Source organism: Ammodytes marinus (assembly GCF_949987685.1).
Source record: "Ammodytes marinus genome assembly, chromosome: 12".
In the NCBI taxonomy this organism is placed as follows: domain Eukaryota; kingdom Metazoa; phylum Chordata; class Actinopteri; order Uranoscopiformes; family Ammodytidae; genus Ammodytes; species Ammodytes marinus.
The window spans coordinates 1,388,395-1,409,681 of NC_137216.1; the positions used below are offsets into that span (position 1 = coordinate 1,388,395).

General features: G+C 41.3%; 1 protein-coding gene across 3 annotated transcripts in view; it reads left to right on the forward strand.

Moving 5' to 3' along the window:
- The window catches only part of slc37a1 (solute carrier family 37 member 1), a 117,471-nt gene that overhangs the window by 57,005 nt on the left and 39,179 nt on the right, over positions 1-21,287 (forward strand). For all 3 annotated transcript variants that reach the window (XM_080038015.1, XM_080038016.1, XM_080038017.1), the window contains 7 exons: positions 708-830; positions 1,061-1,151; positions 2,585-2,647; positions 2,836-2,921; positions 14,116-14,164; positions 19,912-19,985; positions 20,095-20,173. In XM_080038015.1, coding sequence (XP_079894141.1) covers positions 708-830; positions 1,061-1,151; positions 2,585-2,647; positions 2,836-2,921; positions 14,116-14,164; positions 19,912-19,985; positions 20,095-20,173 — 565 coding nt within the window. The remainder of the gene's footprint in view (positions 1-707; positions 831-1,060; positions 1,152-2,584; positions 2,648-2,835; positions 2,922-14,115; positions 14,165-19,911; positions 19,986-20,094; positions 20,174-21,287) is intronic.

Below are 21,287 nucleotides of genomic sequence, written 5' to 3' on the forward strand. Positions count from 1 at the left end.
TCCTATTAATATGAAGTTTTTTCATGTCATCTTATGATGCATATGATGAATATTGAGTTTCGACAGTTATCCGCTACAATCCACTGTATAAACTAGAGTGAATGACTGAGTGACTGTCAACAGAGTATTTCTCTATCAGTTAAAGCAGAGAGACCCGAGAGAGACGCGCGTCTCCCTGAAAAAATAGGCTCCACCTCCTGAGGTGAAGTGGAGCGTCGCTGCAGACGCGCCTCCATCGGGCGACAGCAGGGCATCGGAGGTTGGATGTGTGTTCCAGGGGTTAGAGTTTCTTGAACCTTTTTGGAATGATAGTTGGGTTGGGTTTACGACATGCAATTTTTTTAATTTGTAAACCCTGCCCATCTATTGCACCAAATGGAACAGTCCTATATTAATAGAATTTGAAGCAAGTGTGTTGGTGTGTAACATTCTTCTTCCCCAGAATAAAGAGAGGTGGGATAAAGTAATCTTACATTTCTTTTCATGTCATCTTTTGGCTAAGTGACCTCTGCACCTCTCTGTCATTAATTGTCAACCCATCTGTCAGAAGGCACCAGTCAAATGATCACAAGTTCCTGCATCAGCTCTAGTGATGAGGGTTAACAATGGCTGACACATTCAAATCCTGGCTCATTGTTCACTTGATTGGTGGGACAGTAAAGTAGTGCATATGCAGTGTGTGATCTTTGCCTTGCTTGTGTCTTTAGAGTTACGACACACAGTTGTTGTTGCCTAGCGACACTGTGTGTGTCCCAGTGCAGCCTGTTGTCGTGGTGAGGAGGGAATCAGAGCCATCAGCCATCAGCTTCATGGGAGCCCTACGGATACCAGTCAGTTACACTCTTCTTTTCTTCTTTTTCAATGCAATTATTGAAGTATTAAACAAACCCTAGACTCTACCATTGGATTATCTGCAGCTTTGAATATAATCTCTTAGAATAATGCTTTGTGCTATTCTGACTCTCTGTATCAGACTGAGTGCATTAAGTCAAGGAGGATTCACTGAGTTTCAGAACATCTATTGAAATAATGTCTGTGTGTGTGCTATTTGTCCCTTTAGGGAGTGATAGAGTTCTCTCTGTGTCTGCTTTTTGCCAAGCTGGTCAGCTACACTTTCCTCTTCTGGCTGCCGCTCTACATCACCAAAGCAGGTGAGGCCCAACATAGCTTCAACCCTCATTGCTGTTATTGTCTCTATTATCTGTCTCTCCACAGAATGTTTACTAATGAAGCTAAACAAAACCCTTATAAACTTATTATTTCATTTAATCCTTGTTTTACAACACTATATGATAAGTAATTATTTTAAAATCAGGATTCCATTTGCCCAATAATGGCATTTAATACATTCCACGTCCAATATTGTCTTTGTTGTCCTCCAGTAACTTGCTACAGTGATCCATTTTGCTGTATGTCATCATTTTTGTTAGTTTATTTTTACATGTCTTGTATTTTTGTTCAGCTTCTGTTGTTCTTTTCTTTAAACAATCTTTATATGATGAATGTTTCTTCTTACATGCTTTGAATATTCATTTAGTTATCCATGATTTCTCGTCATATTTTTGTTTCAACATTTTCTTTATTATAGGACTTTTTCTCCATACAGTCCTGCTACAATCTCCAGAAATGATCGATAGGCTTCGTTTGCACCTTTAACATAGACTTTGTTCCAGTCTTGCTTTAGGAGTCTTCTTTAAGGGAATTAATAGCATCTTGTGTTTTGTGTCTGGTGATCTTGAATGTTGAATGTTTTTTATGCTCGTACAGCTCTGTATGGTTGCAAAGACTGGCTTGTGTCATTTAATACTAAACCACTGTGAACTTTCCTATCCAAGACCTTTGTGAATATGTTGTCAATTAGTGTAGCACTGTGTGTTATTGTTCTGGTTGGATGTGTAATTGTGGGATATAAGCTGTTGCTATACATTGAATTGATACATTCTGCTGTTGAATTGTGTTCTTGCAGGTTTAGAACACAATTTAGTCTCCACAGACAAAACACATTTTATTGTGATTTATGTTGTTATAAAGTTCAGCAAATGTTTCCTTGAATGTAAACAAGAACCAGGTTTTCTATAAACACAGCTAATCAGAATATTTTTTGATTTCTCTATTATCTCAATTTCAACTCTAATGCATTCCATGATGTTGTCCATAGCAAATGTCATGTTTCTGTCAGATTTTCTTTTGCAGCTGGTATCAATATATAGTGCAACCCCTCCACCTTCCGATTGAGTCCTATTAATAAAAAACATTTCGTATCCCTCAATTTCAACCATGTCACTTTTCTCCTCAATAAGCCAGGTTTCAGTTATTACAATTTCAGTGAAATTTTTGCCTTAAACAGTGTTTGATTTTTGGCAGGTTTGAATTAAGGCTCCTGCTATTAACCCATTTATACCGGATGCTGTGCGACGCAACATTGTATCTCCTTGATATCTTTTAAAGTTACAGCATAGAAGAAAAGCAGAGTTTTGATGATCCTTCATGCAGAGCAAACATTTCACAGCAGCGAGCGAGACTGACAGATATTTATAGATGTTCATTATATTAAGCCCTGTTTCCCTGTGTGTGTTTGTTTCAGCCCACCTAGATGCCAAGAAGGCTGGAGATCTTTCCACCTTGTTTGATGTGGGAGGAATTGTGGGTAGGTGTTCTTTGTATGTTCCTCTTATCTTGAGAGAGAGGTGTGTTTGTGTGTGGGCGCCTGTTCCTTATCTTCTCATATTACTTTACAGTCTGTATTTACTTCCATTTGTGAATGATGGCTAATGTGAGAAATGATGCTGCTTATTTGGCTGATTTTCCCTCTCTATATACTGTATGTATGAACAGGAGGGATCTTGGCAGGAGTGATCTCTGATAAACTGGGGAAGAGAGCCACCACCTGTGCAGTCATGTTGCTGCTGGCTGCTCCCACTGTAAGTTTCCACTTCCCTGCTTCGTTTATCCATATAATACACAACACAGTATTTTAACCGTTGAGTTAACCGAATCCAGTGCATATTTCACAAAGAAAAACATCAAGCCCAATACATTCTAACAATGTTAGATTTGGAGATTTAGACCCACTTTTTTTAGCTATCTATCTAGCTTACTATTTTATGAAAGTAGCATGTTCATAAACCTAGCAGTAACTGATAAATAGATCAACTTTGAGCAGTAGCTTGATACAGGGCATACTACGTAGCATTTCCCCAAAAAACTGCAGTTATACAAAGAAAAATCCCTCTCAATGATCCCGTATGCCCCACTATAATGTGTGGTGGTGTTTTTTTTAAACAGACAGAGTTCCCCTGGGGGGTTAGCTTTGGTTAACTAAATGCCTTAAACTCATGAATATCTATCTCTAGCTAAAAAGTGTTTACAGAGGAGAAGCAGGGGAGGTGGAGCCAGAGGCCTGTTTCAGGTAGCAGGTTTTACATACTCTGCGTTTTCGGTTTCAGAACAGTGGATCAGCGTTGGGTTTATCAACTCTGAGCGTGTTCACTCTGGGTGGAGCATGTGCGTAAAAGCCATCGTCAATGGATCGCTGATAACACGATTCACCATGGAAACAGAAGAAACAAATGCTTGATCCTCCCACTTCTCCACTTCTCAAAAAATAAAAAAATAAATCTCCGCTCCTCCCACTAGAGTTAGAAATATTAACGAATGAGTTTATGGTAGCCTATGGAGACGAATTAACGGGCTATTGTCTCATAACTCTGATCTAATCTCCTCGGCAATTCAGAAAAAAAACAGAGCAAACATTTTTTGTCAAGAGAATAATTTTGCTTCCGTATGAGAAGCCATAGTCTATTTTAAAAAGTTACGCATATCAGCTGTAAAGTAATAAAGCTGGCGCGGCACATCATTGCTGACAGTGTTTTATATTCGCTGTATACTATGTTGGCAAGCTATAGCCTAATAGCATACTGTGCAGTAAACAGAACAGACTGTCGCTTCTTTTAAATGGGGAGTGAAAGACATTAACGCCAAGACACATTAGGTGACAGTTTCCATTGAAGAGCCTGATTGATTTATTACCAGATCCATTTTCCTCAAGTGATCACAGTTTAAATTATTATATAATTTTTATATTCATATTAGGCTATTTAACGAGGCTCGTCTGTGACTTTAGGATTGCACAAGGGAACTGTAACGATTGCGTGCAGCCACAGCGTTACATGAATCCACCTGACATAAATCTGTTCAGTGGCACAGACGTTAAAAAACATACAAAACAAATAGGTGTATTAATCTGAATGTAGAGCATGTCACGATGTGTAAGGTGGCCGCCTATATGAACGGACCGAGGGCTGAGAACAAAGCTACTGATCAGATAAATGATCGGTCAAACGTAAAATCATTAGGAAATGATAAAAACATCCCGATGGAGATTTCTATGGAGTGATTTTGCTTCAAACTGTACAGGGACGCGTGTGACAGTGACACTCTTTCTTCAGTCAGAGCTGCAGCGTAAAGTGAAAACAAACTCCAGGTAGGTCTGACCACCTCCCGAGCAGGTTAGACCCACAGCGTATGTTGCCGCAGTAACTGACTCTCGGTTGCGCTGAACCTGCTACCTGAAACGGAAAACCCAGAGTTTCCACCAACTCAGAGCGAACAAACTCTGGGTTGCCTCAAAACCAGCTACCTGAAACAGGCCCCAGGTCTGAATCTTGTATTTTTCAAAAGACAACATACAAATTAGTCTACTTGCCAAAATGTGAACCTGGTTATGTTGAGTACCCCAAAGTTTAATGTTAGAAATTTAAAGTATGGGTCCCCAGCATGTAGAAACTGCCGGATGATAACTTACATATTTTGGGCAATTAGCGTAATTACCTATATTGACAATATTTCAGCAACTGGTTTGCCGATTTGGACAATATTGGAGTGGTTTTGGGGGTTATTGAGGATACTGAATCCATTTCTGACATTTTCAAAATTCAAACTTGCCGACCGGAAGTGGCCATATATCAACTCAAGGTGGGACGATTTTTAAGAATCTGTAGTCGATTTTCAGGTTCTTTATATGCTTAATACATTGGTAATCACCATAATCTTTTTGCTAATGGGATATAGGAAAACCTAATGAGTTCCTCTCAAAATCCATAGTTAACTAGCTAGTGGGCAATATTATATATTGTTATTATACATTAACGACCCCAAACACACCTCAAAGAGGACAACTGCCTTGCTAAAGAAGCTGAAGGTTATGGACTGGCCAAGCATATCTCCAGACCAGAACCCTATTGATCATCTGTGGGGCATCCTCAAACGGAAGGTGGAGGAGCGTAAGGTCTCTAATATCCACCAGCTCTGTGACGTTGTCATAAATGACGACGATTCCAGTGGCAACCTGTGAAGCTCTGGTGAACTCCATGCCCAAGAGGGTTAAGACAGGGCTGGGAAATAATGGTGGCCACACACAATATTGACACTTTGGGCCCAATTTGGACATTTTCACTTAGGGGTGTACTCACTTTTGTTCGCAGCACTTTAGACATTATAGGCTGTGTGTTGAGTTATTTTGAGGGGACAGTACATTTAAGCTGTTATATAAGCTGTACACTGACTACTTTACATTGTATCAAAGTGTCATTTCTTCAGTGTTGTCCCATAAAAAGATATAATGAAATATTTGAAGACATTTGAGGGGTGTACTCACTTTTGTGAGATACTGTAGGCTGTGACGTTTAAACAATTCTCAATTAGTTCAAAGGGGCCCAAAGTGTGCCAAGAAAATAACCACCACCACCAGCCTTAACTGTTGATACAAGGCAGGATGGATCCATGCTTTCATGTTGTTGACGCTAAATTACACTGGACTTAAAGAGGACCTATTATACTACTTTTCTGGTCTTAATTTCTTGTTTTACACTGCTATAGAGCAACCTGACACGAATCACATCACAAAAAACTATGTAGATTGGCGATCCAGCACGTCCTGTCAACACTTGAGTGTGTGTGCTTCGGCCATCTCCGCTCCCCTCCCCCCCCTCCTGCAAACCCCACTCCGTTGTGATTGGTTACCTTCCTTCCGGAACACTTTCAGTGGAGGGAAGCGCGAGCATGGACCTATAAGGGCGCGAGGCAGACGCGAACAGGGAAGTGACAGCATTACCATACATGGAAACATCCGCGTGGTGACTTCACAAAGTTACATGCGACGTCACAAAGTTACGGAAGGGTAGACCGCTTTGAACATGTGACTTCTCGACTGGCTAGAATAGTGTTTAGTGCTCTGCACAGACACCCCAGACGGTCAGCAGGGAATACGTCGAAATGCATGTAAGTAATTATTTGATAATTTAGTATGGTTAAGCATGACTATGAATCATCATAACAACGTTTATAGGTCATAAAAGTCAAAAAGCATCATAGGTCCGCTTTAACGTTTCTAACAAACTTTTGGTGTACTCAACATATCCAGGTTCACAATGGGGCTCTATGGGCTGGGAAATAGACTAAATGCTACTCTGTATGCCTTTAAAACAGACTGTTCAACTATGGATTAGCAGGGTCTCTCCCAGACAAAAGATTTCAAAGCAGACTGGGGTTTCAAGATGTGTTGCTTTTTTGACGAATTACAAAGGCAAGTTTATTTATATAGCACAATTCAAACTCAAGGCCATTTAAAGTGAATGGACAACGTCAATCAAAGAAATGGGCAACGTTGAGGATTGTAGACGCAGTGGTCGGCCAAGGAAACTTGGTACAGATGTCCAACAGTACCATCAGCTCAGAAGTGGCAGAAACCAGTGGGGCGAAGGTACACCCATCTACTGTCTGGAAACAAGGTCAAGCAACTCAGCTATGCATGAAAACATAGGTACTGGGGCTCAGAAAAATGGCAGAAGGTGCTCTGGACTGATGAGTCAAAATGAAATATTTGGCTGTAGCAAAAGGCAGTTGTTCACTGAAGCGCTGGAGAGAGGTACAATAATGAGTGTCTGCAGTCAACAGTGAAGCATGGTGGAGGTTCCTTGTAAGTTTGGGGCATTTCTGCAAATGGAGTTGAAGTTTTGGTCAGGATTAATGGTGTCCTCAATGCTGAGAACAGTAGATGGGTGTGCCTAGATCCCACTGGTTTCTGCCAGTTATGAGTTGATGGTACTGCTGGATTTAGATTTATTTTCTGTTCATTCACTGCATTTAGTTAATTTATGAAAATTAACTTCTAAAACCCGCCTAAAACTTTTGCGCAGTAGGGGAGACCGTGGTTAGTAGGCACACTTTTTACTCTAGTGAGAATTGCTCATCACCTAAAATGTCTTTCAATAGTCATTCCTACATTAAATTTTTCTAACTTATTTTAATAAAGAAGAAATTAATAATCAAAGACACCCTTACACATTGTTGTCACACACTATGGGGTTGTTTGTCACAGTGTTATCTTAATGGGAAAAATCTTAAAAAGAAGGCTAAATTTGAAAGTTAAATTACATTGTCAAGTTGACAAATAGCCCTACATAACTATACTACTATACTACTTACTGTTTCTTCTTCTCCAGCTGGGATGGAGTGCACTGGGGTTCAGTAGCCTTGGCAGCTGGTCTAGTTTGGGATGCACTGGGTTGCCGGATGCTAACTTGCATATGTTGGGAAATTAGCGTAGCATAGCATAATTAGCATTTGTTAGCATAATTACCATATTGACAATAATTCAGCAACTGCTTTGCCGATTTGGACAACATTGGACATTTTCAAAATTCAAAATGACCGTTAAAACTGGAAGACGATTTTGATGAATTTTATTTTCCGGGTTATTTATATGCTTAATACATTGGCTATCACAACAACCTTTGTGCTAATATGATACAGGAAAACCTAGTTAATTCCTATCCAGATCCATAGTTGGCTAGCTAGCTAGTTAGCACATTAGCTAGCATGCTAAGTTAAAGCAGAAGTAAGCAATTTGATTATTTTAGCTTACTTCCTGTCATGTCGTCCCTACAAACACTTTACTGTCGCGGAACTCTCACTTCACATCAGGTGTCTCTTTAGCTAGCGTGCTAAGTTATTTTGTTTAAGAACTTGTAACCAGGTTACAGCAAAAACTGACATGACAATGGACATTAGCTAGCTAGCTTACTAGCAAGCCACTAAAGCAGCAGAGAGCCCCAGTTTCAGTTGATTCACAGACTTAAAGGTTCAGTAAGTGATATGATCCTTTTAGCTGACTTGTCAATGACTGCAGTTAGCAGTCCCCTCTTTATAGCACTTTGTCTCTTGATTGGAAAAAAATGAGCGGGATACTTGAAAATGTAACTGGCAATTACTGCAAAGCTGAATGACTCAGAGACCTGTGTTATGGACTGCGCATACTGTTTAAGTGATTGCTGTATGAATATAGAGTGATTTAACATGTATATTAACAAATACATCCCTTACTTCTCATTTAAATCCACCTGCAACCTGATCTTTCAAGTACAAAAGTGACCGATGCATCCTGCTTCCCCCTTCACCATTTACCAACCTTTTCCCTAACAACAAATAACAGTAAGAAAAACAAAGCACAGAGAGATAGGGATCCACATCAAAAGAAAAATACAGGCAGAGGGCATGATGTTCATGTTGTTATTATGGGGACCTTTGCATAAAGCAGCTGCTATCCACCTTGTGTAATACAAAACCTCTTGGATGCACCCCCGCTCAAAACACTGGCACCTGATTGACTATGTCATTGTTAGACGATGTGACATCAGTGATGTAATCATCACCCGTGCCATGAGGGGTGCAGACTGCTGGACAGATCATCGTATGATTGTGGCTAAGTAGCATGTGGCATGACAGTTCGCCCTCCCATGCGGCGAATAGGAAGTAACAGGAGGCAGCTGAATTGCACCCGCCTTAAGAACGAACATGTCAGAAATAATTTCCGTAGCTCTGTTGCTGAAAAGCTGAAGGACATGGAGTTGTCAGTAAAGTCAGAAACTTTGGAGCAGAAGTGGACCTCCATTAGCTCTGCTCTCTATGACGCAGCAGCCCAAACAGTCGGCTTTAAGGGTAAGAATCACCAAGATTGGTTTGATGAAAACTCTGACACCATCCATGACATGCTTGAGAATATGCATAGATTGCATCGTAAAGCCCTCAGAAATCCATCCTGCAGCTGCAAGGGAGCAATGGAAGAAAGCAAGGCAGGAAGTTCAGAGGACCACCCGGATCGCAAAGAACGAGTGGTGGGTGAAAAAGGCTGAAGAAATTCAGTATTATGCCAATATAAATGACATGCATAATTTTTACAATGCTTTAAAAACTATATATGGCCCAAGAAATCGCTTTATTACTCCTTTGAAGTCAGCAGATGGTCTGACACTTTTGAAAGATCAAAATGACATTCTGTTGAGGTGGGCCGATCATTTTGATTGTCTCCTTAATCAGGAGGCTGATGTGGACCTCACTGTTTTCCCCAAATTGACACTCTTAATCAGCCACCAAGCTTTTCGGAGGTTCACTCGGCTATCTGTTCCCTCAGGAACAACAAGTCTCCTGGAAATGACAAGATCCCAGCTGAGCTCCTTAAGCAGGGAGGATTCCAATGTACGAAAACTCTTTATCAATATATTCACTGAAGTCTGGATGCTCTGGTCACTCAGCACCAGCTGAGATGGCTTGGACATGTGGTGAGAATGCCCCAGGACCGACTGCCTCGCTGAGTGTTGTACGGCCAGTTAAGTCATGGCCAACGCTCGGCTGCGGGGCAGAAAAAGTGCTACAAGGACCAGATGAAGACCACATTGAAGAAATGTAATATCAGCCCTGAGGACCTGGAAGTTACTGCTGCTGACCGTACCATTTGGCGGAAAGTGTGTAAGGAGGGGACCCGTAGGCTGGAGGAGGACAGGACAGCCAGGAGACAGCAGAAGAGGGACAGGAGGAAAACTCCTGTGGAGCCCACAGTGTCCACTGACACATTTACATGTCCTACTTGTCAGAGGTTATGTAGGTCTAGGATTGGCTTGTATAGCCACATTAAATTTCATAGATAGATGTGGAACAATGGGGATGGGTAGTATGGGCATTGTCACTACCTGGAGCTTACTAGTACGGAGCCTGGGTCCGTTGAAGGTGGCTATGCTGTTTTTAGGCTGTGTTAGCCATATGATAGGATCTGTAGAATCGGCATTGTCACTACCTGGAGCTTACTAGTACGGAGCCTGGGTCTGTTGAAGGTGCGTTGCTGTTTTTAGGCTGTGATAGCCTTGTAGTAGGATAGGATAGGTAGAGTCAGCATTGACACTACCTGGAGCTTGTTTGTACAGAGCCTGGGTCTGTGGAAGGTGGCTGTGCTGTTTGGGCTGTGGTAGCCATATGATAGGATAGGGAAAGTAAAGTAAGTAACTGAAGAAGTATGTTTTTGTTTATTTATTATTTTATTATTATTTATTTTTTATTTTTTTACAAAAAGGTTAAAAGTGGACGTCATCATCGAAATCGATGGACAACCAGAGAGAGAGCTGATGGTTGAAGGATGCCTGACTATTATTGGCTTCAGAGAACTTCAAAAGGTTCCTGCATGAACAGATCACTGAAGTCCAGCCCTCCTCAAACTTGTCTCCAGTCTTGTGTCCAAGGAAGGAGAAGTTCCTAAACCATCACTTATACTCGCTCAATGCAACCAGCAGCACACCAGTAGGAGCTGGAATCAGAAAACTCTGGGGCTTGCTGTAAAACTCCAACATGAGCATGGTAGCTCAGAACTGGTTCAGAACCTAAATGAGCATTGCATTGACACAACCTATGAAGAAGTCCTACGTTTCCAGAAGTCAGCTGCCAACTTTGCTACACGCAGTTGGCCTGTTGAGATGCATTGGCCCTATCCACAGTTGGAGGGATCATTTTGATCTTGAGGTCTTCACACCCAATGGTCATCGCTAGGGTTGGGAATCGAGAACCGGTCTTGTTCAGAACCGGTGCCGAGTCAACCAATTCCTTGGAATCGTTAACATGCCTGCTTAACGATGCCGCTTATCGGTTCCGCTCGTTGCAAATGTGTCATGACTTCAGACACGCGCTGCTTTGTTTTGGTTCAGAACGCAGCAAACATGACGTCGAGGCAGAAGCGCTCTAAAGTGTGGTTGTATTTCACGCGAAAAGGCGACAATACATTGTAAAGCTGAGATGGAGCGGTGACTCCTCGTCGCTGGCGTGGTGAAGAATAAGCAAAGCGATACATTCTCTTTTAGCCTTTCTGGCGTATTTATTCCCTTCTTGAATAGTCTACATGACTGTGCAGTCAGTTCAACAACAACGTACAACCTGACAGTTTGACCTGAGGCGTTCCTTCCACGGACATATAAGGAAAGGGTTCCTTCACGTGAACGTAGTGACATCATCACATTGCCCTTTCAGAGTAAGGGTGCAATCATCATATAATAATAACACTGAACATAAATTAAATATCTTGTATCCTTCCTGAGAGGGCAAACATGATGATTTTTCTGCATAAAAATGGTTAATTTGCCAAAGTTGATAGCTGGTCTTATCTTTTCAAAAGACTTTTTTATATTTATTATGTCAGTTGAATTTATTTTCAAGTGCAAATGAGCACTGTTAATATTCCAAAAGGCACAAGCTCTTCCTTGACTGTTTTCAGTTAGTGTTTTTAGTTTTTAGGGCACATAATGGCATTTGGGCTTAAAAGCCAAACATTTATTTTTTTGTTTGGACCAATTAATGTGAAAATTGACAATTTCCTAATCCTTGATAATCTTTCAAGGTACACACTATACACACCTCTGATCAGATATTAAAGAGAGATAATACAAACAAACTAATTTGTACTTATTCTCTCACCCAATGAGAATCGATAAGAGAATCGATAAGGAATCGGATCGATAAGCAGAATCGGAATCGTTAAATTCTTATCAATTCCCATCCCTAGTCATCGCACAACACATGCGATGGCCACTTCGACTCACAAGCAGATAATCGCACTGAAAGTGAAGCAGCACCGCATGGCATGAGTCATGCTGCGACCATTGGGTGTGAAGACCTCAAGATGGGGTTTGAATTGAAAGATCAGGTTGCAGGTGGATTTAAATTTGTGAAGTTGCACACCCCGGGAGAAGAGACAAACACTGAATTTACTTATCCTGCTATAGTTGCTTTCTAGCTAGCTAGCTAGCTAATGTCAATTGTCATGTTGTTCCTGTAATCTCTTTATGCATGCAGCAATCACTGTGTGCGCAGTTCATAACACAGTTCCCTCACACCCCGTTTCCTAGCCTCATCAGAGACCCTGCTTGCTTTCCACATAGCAGAGTCTAAGAGCTATACATCCAAAAATCGGTGGTGGACTTTACAAACAGCTCCTGCTCTTCCCTACGTGCAGTACGCAGAATAAAACTCTACTTGCCAGGTCGCCAAGGTTGTTGTACGTGTAGACGGGGATTGCGTAGTTTCCAATAACGAGTGGAAGACCAGATGTTTTTACCTGCTCATTGCCAGTGACATCTTTGATTTGAGAGGGAATAAAAAAAAAAAAAAACACTGGTTATTGGAAACTACGCAAAGTTAAATGAAAGGAAAAAAACATCTATAATACCTTTTGATTGTGATTACTGTAGGAAAGAGCAGGAGCTGTTTGTTATGGTCCGCCACCGATTTCCAGATGTATAGCTCTGAGACTCTGCTATTCGTTTTTATCCAATCAGGAGACAGAGTGCTATAAAGAGGCAGGTCTCTGTGCCTGTGAACGATGACTTGCTGCTCTCCATCGCCGCAATATCTGATGAAGACGGCTGTGTGTTCATGTGGTGGTGACGTATAGACGAGGGAGGGGACTGCTAACTGCAGCCACTGACAGGAAGTTAGCTAAAATGATCATATCACTTACTGAACCTTTAAGTCGGTGAATCACCTGAAACTGCTGCTTTAGTTGCTTGCTACTAAGCTAGCTAGCTAATGTCCATTGTCATTTCAGTTGTTGCTGTAACTTCATTACAAGTTCTTAAACAACATAATAGCACGCTACTTAACTATGGATCTGTAAAATCAACTCCAAAATCGACGGTCTGGGATTGTGTTTTGACTACGTCTTGTAGTAGCTTTGTTTTTAAATATGGCGGTCACAAAGTTTTAGTTGATCTGGTTGGTCGGAATAATCCCGCCCCCGACACCTGATGTGACATGAGAGTTCCGCGAAAGTAAAATGTTTGTAGGGACGACATGACAGGAAGAAAGCTAAAATAATCAAATTGCTTACTTCTGCTTTAACTTGGCATGCTAGCTAATGTGCTAACTAGCTAGCTAGCTAGCTAACTAACTATGGATCTGGATAGGAATTAACTAGGTTTTCCTGTATCATATTAGCACAAAGGTTGTTGTGATAGCCAATGTATTAAGCATGTAAATATAAACCTGGAAAATAGACTCAAAATTCATCAAAATCGTCCCACCTTGAGTGGAAATATGGCCACTTCCGGTTTTAACGGCCATTTTGAATTTTGAAAATGTCAGAAATGGATTTATCATCCTCAATAACCCCCAAAACCACTCCAATATTGTCCAAATCGGCAAAGCAGTTGCTGAAATATTGTCAATATGGTAATTATGCTAATTAATGCTAATTATGCTATGCTACGCTAATTGCCCAACATATGCAAGTTAGCATCTGGCAGTTTCTACCTACTGGGGACCCATACTTTACATTTCTAACATAAAACTTTGGTGTACTCAACAACTCTGGGTTCACAATGGGGAAATGGAGAAAAATACTGAGGAGCTAAATATTTTCAATTTGACGTGAAAAACACAAACAGTCCTCTCACCTCAAATTCAGCGGTCTAACTCCAAGGAAGACTATGTAGGTGACCTCTGATCCCAATTCTGGATATTTACATACCAAAATTTCACAGACAGCGCCTTCTGGTTCCGAGATATAACGATTGTGACAACCAACCCGTGTGACATATAACCCGTTCTCCCCTACTTTACAAACAAATAATTACACATATTTACTGCCAGTGTCTGGCAACCCAAAAAATTGCATAATTTTGACATCTCAAATCCAATTATCGCTATTTCACCTTTAAACGTAAATGTAACACGGCTGGTGCTAATTTGCTAAGACATGTGAAATATGAATGGAACTGAAAATGCTTTGTCTTTCCCCTGCAGCTGTATGGTTTCTCCATGATCAGTGAGTTTGGTTTTGGACCAACCGTCGGTAAGAGCTGGCTCTCACCCCTCAGCCTAGTCTGAAACATTGCATGATTGATTATATTAGATTGAGTTACACTTTTATCGCACAGAGTAGCTGTGTGTAGCTCTTGTCACAACAGATACATGTGGATTTCTTTGAAACTGGCATTCTTTATTGAGTACATGATACTCCTTGTTGCAACCACACAATGCTAGCACACCATCACAGCTCACTTTTACGTTGTGAGAAGTCACTGGCCAACTGTCGTGAAAAGAGTTAGTTTAAAGTCCTTTCTGACTGTCTTTGTTTGTACCTTGGCTGTCTGCTTTGGCTTCAGACACAATTCTCACTTTATGAGATATCGCTGAACCTCGTGACTAAAGATAGTTCTGGGCACTTGCGGCACATCACTAGTATGTGCCGCAAGTAGGCCAAGTATTACTGTACACTTTACAAATCTGTTAAGTACATCAGATCTATATTCTACCCTAACATGTATAGTTGAATTAGTAGTTTTTTTATTCAGTCATTATTAAACAATCATTCTGCAAAAGCTTATGTGTGCCTATCCTATATTCTTATCAGTTAAATCTACCCACCACAAAAGAAAAAGATAGAAACAAAGATATAAGTAATACAACAAAGAAATCTACTATCCACATTTGCCAAACAGCTTGTTTGCAGGTGCCAGGCTGTTGTGGCTGTGTATGTTCTTCCACATGCTACTGAGGCCCCCGTTTGTTAAAATAATTAATTGTTAAATTGCCAATAGGTTTTGTTTCTTCATACTTCAATCATCCAATCCAATAAACAACACCAGACAAGAGTCAATAGCAGAATAAGCTGTTTGGCATTGGCAGATAAGATCTGGCTTGTTTTCATTTGCACAACCCACATACTCAACTCTGCTGCTCATCCCACAAATGCATTTTATTTACAATTGTTGCACCATTCGAAAGGGAAATAAACAGGCTTTACAACGGTATAAGATTTCTTGCCAAGAAACATTGTTACAGCAAACAAATACTCGACCGAACACAAATTGCCTTACTTTTTATGCTAAGTTTATATAATAAAGCATTCTTTGACTCAATGGTTCTCAATTATTTTCTGTCATGCCCCCCCTAGGGGACAGAAATTTTTTCGCGCCCCCACTAAATTGAAATACTATTGAGAACCTGCTAATATTAATTTATTTATCTGTACAAAACCACTGTGTGAGTTTATGGCACGAGCATTCTGCATACAATCACCTTATTATCAAATTAGATAACAAAAAATAGATGAGATAACTTCTGCAGCAAAAACATTCTAAGTTCAGTTTATTAGCTCAATTTGTAACATTTAAACAAGACTGCTCAGTCTGTGTGAATCTCAGGACAGAGAAACAAGAGCAAAAGATTCACTGAGGTTTGCATTTCATTCAAAAAAAATTTAAACTGTAAACATAGTTAAGGTGGTGTTTTTTTATTATTATAGGCCAATAGGCCTTCTGTGATGCGATAACCAATAATTCATGTAGACTAATAATGTTATTATTAGTCTACTTGCTTGATTTATTTTTAAATAGCCTACAGAGACACTTGGAGACACATGCGGACATTTATTTACTGCAAATCGCGGCCTTTCGCGCGGATATGACCATATGCTTGCTAGCACTTAAAAAAAAAAATAAAAAAAAAAATATATATTTTTTTTTTGGTCAGTTGGAAATCAAGGCAGCCCGCGCCCCCCCTGACAACTCACGGCGCCCCCACAAGGGGGCGCGGCCCACCATTTGAGAAGCACTGCTTTGACTAATGGTCTCGTATGCTGTTACGTTTAACTTATTATCATCAGAGGAAAAATGAGACTGTTTCAGATATATTTAAAAGGTCGGAACTACACTCAGAGCCGGCCCGAGGCATAAGCGAACTAAGCGGTCGCTTAGGGCCCCCGACCGCCAGGGGGGCCCCCTAAAAAAAAAACTAAAAGATTTTTTGTGTGTTTGATATTAACATCATATTATGCAAATGTGAGTTATACAAAAAAAGGAATCAAATGTTTTGGTCTAGATAATTAATAGCCTAAAAATGTAATCACGGTTGGAAATTATCTGATCAGGTCACGTTCACATCCATGCACAGTGTGTATTGAGTTTATTTAAAAACAATTGGAAATGGGGCTGCCCTCAGTTGCCCATGCACTGTGTATAGTCTATAGCCTATTTCAGCCTTGTCTGTGGAAAAAAAGATACAGTAGCTGGACAACAGAGTTCTTCTGCTTCGTTCCTATCACTGCATTTAAATGCATTCATTATATTACAGAGAAATATGTCCCCTAAAAGAAAAAGAGCCCCAAGCCCAACCCAGAGGACCCTCCATAATATTTTATTTTATATTAATATTTTTATGGAAAATCCATGTATCCTTCTACAATAGCTTCTAATTCATCTGACCCAGTGTCTCCAAATTATTTGTTCACACAAAATTTCTCAGATTTAGCCTCTTAATTTTCCTCTCAAAGTGCACCAGATTCATGCATTTCACTTTAAAAAGGTTAAAAAAATCTCCCGGGGGAGAATACCCCCGGACCCCTCTAGGAGGGTCTGAATCTTGGCTGTCTAATATTTTCGCACAGCTGCACAGTGGAGGCACTAGCGGAAAACACTGGGTGTGTGAATGATATTTAACTAAGATCTATAGTTTCAGCAGCGCTAACATTGGAGAGGGGCCCCCTAATCATATTTCGTTTAGGGCCCCCTGAAGGCTTGGGCCGGCTCTGACTACACTCATTATCCTCTCAATGGGCCTCATTTATCAACCGTGCGTAGACCAGAAAAGTGGGTGTACACACATTTCAACGCAAACCTCGGCATTTATCAATTTGGACGTGAGTGTAGGGTACGCTCAAATCTCACGCCAGCTCTCACATCATGTACGCAAGTTTGTAAACAGCATGGACTTGCTCTGCCGGGTAGCCGATTACTTTGTTGAGCAATTGTTAGTAGATAATACTAATGCAGTGTTTGCTCAGACCGAGATAAACATATTAGGCTAATCACTTAAAAATGTGCAGCATGGTGTGCAACTGTGTAGGAGCGCTGATTCAATGGTGCGCACATGGGCCACTTAGGAGAGCTGCATGGGACTGCGTAACGGCAGTTGTCTTCGACTTGGAGCAGCTGGGGGGACTCTGCAGCACGGGGGCTGCATTCATTCATCGCTTCTAAAATGTTAGGCTAAAGACCGAATTCCACCGGCTGCATTTCCGGTCCGTCTCCGCTCCAGCACGGCAGCGCAGCTATCAGGTTTTTACTTTAGTCAGTGTGTGAGCGTCCACTAGCTCTGCTGCACCGTCTCTCTGCTCCGCTGCTGCTCCAGCTGTCCGGTGAAATACGCACTGCTTCTGTTTTTGCTGGATGCCTGAGCTCACCGCATCAATTTAGCACAGAACACATCGAGATAGACAGGAACACAGACGCCGACAAAACAATAAAACCTCAGTTTTTTTTCCAAAATAAGACACCCGGTGTTCACTGCAGGTAACAATCCCAGAGCAGAGACGTGCATACAAGCATGTCCAGTTCTTTTACTCATTCGGATGGGAACAATAACCTTCAGTGCGTTTGTTGTTGTGTAAATACCATATAGGAGAATCATATTATCAAGAGCGATCGCCCGTCACTTTTATTACCGCGGGAACTCCTCGGTCTCGCGACTCCAGCTGTTCAGCGGAGCTAGCGGAGCTGGCCTTGCCTGCTTTGAAAACGGAGCCGGTGGGTGTTGACTGACGTGGGCGCACGGAGCAAAACCATTGGACAACGCACGCGCAGCCAGTGGAATTCCGGGGTCAGTATTAGATATGTAGGCTATGCAAGTATTACGCTAGCCTGGTCCAACCAGACCATCGTACTTCATTTCATTTGTACAGAAGGTCTGGAACTGCTCTATTTGGTATACGTTCACTCACTTGGAGGCGGGTGTTGAAGTTTAAAACTATTGGATCTGCCCAGTGCCACTCTGGATCAGCCAACCAATCGCATAAAGCTTGGTCGTGACGTATGTCATGAGCCGGCTTCTGACGGTGCGTTCCAGTTGTACTGGGAACTCGGAAATTTCCGACTTCTCTGTACATATTGTAGTTTATGGATCTACCGGTACCTGGCAACGGTAACGTGCTAGAGCCTAACGTTTAGTTATTTGGACGAGAAAGGTTGTCGGTGTCCATACTTTCGCGAGCATATGCACTGGAACACAGACAGGTCGGAACTCGGAACTACCAAGTCGGAAATCTCCGAGTTCCGAGTATAAAGGAACGCAGCATTCAACTAAAACTGGAGCGCGACTTCAACATCATCGTTCTTAGCCACTAGCTCTGTTCGCTGATTGGACGTTCGGAAATTTTCCTGAGCTAAAGCTAAATTCACCGCAGCCCCAGACTGACTACCGAAGGGAAAAGGAAATTTGAGCGGAAGTAGGTAGGCGGGCGGAGCCAGGCTAGTAGTACGCTGCTCTTTATGATAAAAATACACGGCACAACATTCAGCTTAACTTTTTTTTTTTTTTTGCACTTTTGAGGTATTAGCGAGCAATTTATTTCCACCATTAACCGGCATGTTTCGATTTGTTTTTCTGATCCGGGACCTCAGCAGTAATGGTCTAGGATCGGTGGTGGAGCAGGATGGTGGGCGCTCTCACAGCTGTTGGTTGCCTGGCCCTGTGGAGGTTAATACAGGCTGGTTTGTGCAGCTGACGGCTGACCACTCGTGCCAAGCCGAGTAGTGCTATCTGAAAGGGCCAATACATTCTAATCATTCAAACCTCTGCAGACACACATTTATTTCATGGGGGGAAAAAACAAGACAGGCGTTAAAGGTTTAATATTTATACATTATCGGACAGTTGGTGCGTCTGTTTCTCCTCCACCACTTATTGCAGCACCTCCAGCTGGTAAGATAAGATAAGAATACTTTATTAATTCCACGTAGGAAAAATTTGTTTGTTGCAAAACAGCCCAGCAGCAGTGAATAGACACAGGTAATGACAATGCAATAAATACAAAGTGCTAATGCATAAGAAAGGGTGTTGCATTTCAGAGCAGCAACACGCTTTTTTAGTTGCCAATATAAGTCAGACAACCTTTTCTTCACCTATGTAAAGAAACTTAACTGCAACATAAAATTTTATATGCTATTTTATATCATTTGATCGATAACACTGATGTAAACCTAAGATAAACCAATCAGCTGGAGATCGTTTGTCAACACCAACGCTGTTGACCGCAGCAGTTATTTCCTTCCTAACTGCTGCCTTCTGACGTTCTTTTAATGCTCCGAAATAAAACTTTAAAAAAAAAAATTCTACTTTTGCTGTTATGCTGTCAATTTCTACTTCAGAGAAGTACTTCTTCTCTCCCGTAATGCGCATATCCATGTCGTAAAACCTATGGGCGAGGCCTCTAAACTGAGAAAATATAGGGGCGTGATATTCAAATTACGATTGTTTTCAGCCGCCGCATTTATCAACACTGATCTCTGGTGTACGCTGAGATTGGCGAAGTACGACAGTTTGATAAATCCCACATGATACCTGGCGTAGGTGCCAGGATCTGAACCAGTTTCCACGCAAGTTTGATAAATGAGGCCCAATATATTTTCCAAACGGAAGTAGTGTCAATTTAAAATGCCACATATATTCCCAGCATGAGGGGTGAATAGAGTGTCACAGGAGTACAGTGGGTTTGGGTGGCTGTAGAAAACAAATATATATCTTTCAACCTGTGTTTCCTAGGCATGCTGTTAGTTTGTGGATGTCTAGTCAATGGACCATACTCCCTAATCACGACTGCAGTGTCTGCTGATTTGGTAAATTCAGCCCACCTCATTTTTAGATGATTATTTAGTCAGTGTGTACAGGCCTCCCTTGTCATCCCTTCTCTCTTTCTCTCTCTCGCTCTCTTTCTCTTAACCTTAGGGGACCCACAAGAGCCTAAAGGGCAATGCAAGAGCTTTGTCAACTGTCACTGCCATCATCGATGGAACAGGGTCTGTAGGTCAGTATCACTCATCAACATACATTTAGCTTTCTGTGCTGATAGAAACAGCAAAGGACTAGAATTGACCTACTTAACTGATCGGGCTATGGTTATTCAGAATGTTAAATCTTTAAACACAGCAGCTCACAATTCATTTTTCAAAATGCTCAATTATTCCATGAAATACCTGGGGCCATACTTCTACATGTGGCATACGCAAAGAAGACGGATCAAGCTATTTTCTAAGCAAACTTGGGGATTTATTAAAAACAAACTTGACAGTAAAATGTGCGGTGCTCATTAGAAACTGACCCAGGCAAACACACAGAAATGGGAGAAATTATAAATGCTGCTGGCAAAGGAATGAGAGGCCAGAAACCATGTTTGTTTAAAACATGTCATGTATCATATGTATACAGAGTTCCTTTGTAAATACAGATCATTCTTATAATCAATAAACGCCTGATGTTTGAGTTCTCCATGGGATGGCACCAACACCAGTGTAAAGATATTTGCTTTTTGGCAACAATCTTTATGTCGTAGCACTTGTTTTTTGTTGGGGCCAGTCCCACCTTCTGAGGGCGTTCACAATGTTGCCTCACCTGGCGCTGTCATGCCTTTAAAAGGCCCAGACTGTCACTTAACTACATCTTTCTGGTCCTCAGCCTTATGTCACACTGTGTCAAATCTATTTTTCTCTTTTACTTTCGGTAGGCATTTGCTGCGATCGCTTTCATGCACTCAGTGTGAATGTATGTTAATTTGGACCATTTCAATGACTATATATGGGTAACTATGGGTGTAACATTAAGTCCGCAAAGGATGCCCCACATCTGCAGTTGATTCTGATTTAAAAAGGAAAACCGGTGTAGGACTTTAGTGCGCACTGGTTTTTAAATCCCAATACCCTGAGTTTGGTCCGTACGCCACCTTTTGACTTGATCCTACGCATTGCTTAAAATTTTTTGTTAGTGATTGTTACTCAGAGAAATTAAGTACAGTGTGTGTTCATGGGGATGGAGGAACATATCACCCTGTGGCTCACTGTATGTTATATTACAATGGCGCTCTATGGCACAGAGTAAGAAGACACCATAGGGGTTGGTAGGATGCATTAATTGTTTGTTTGGGT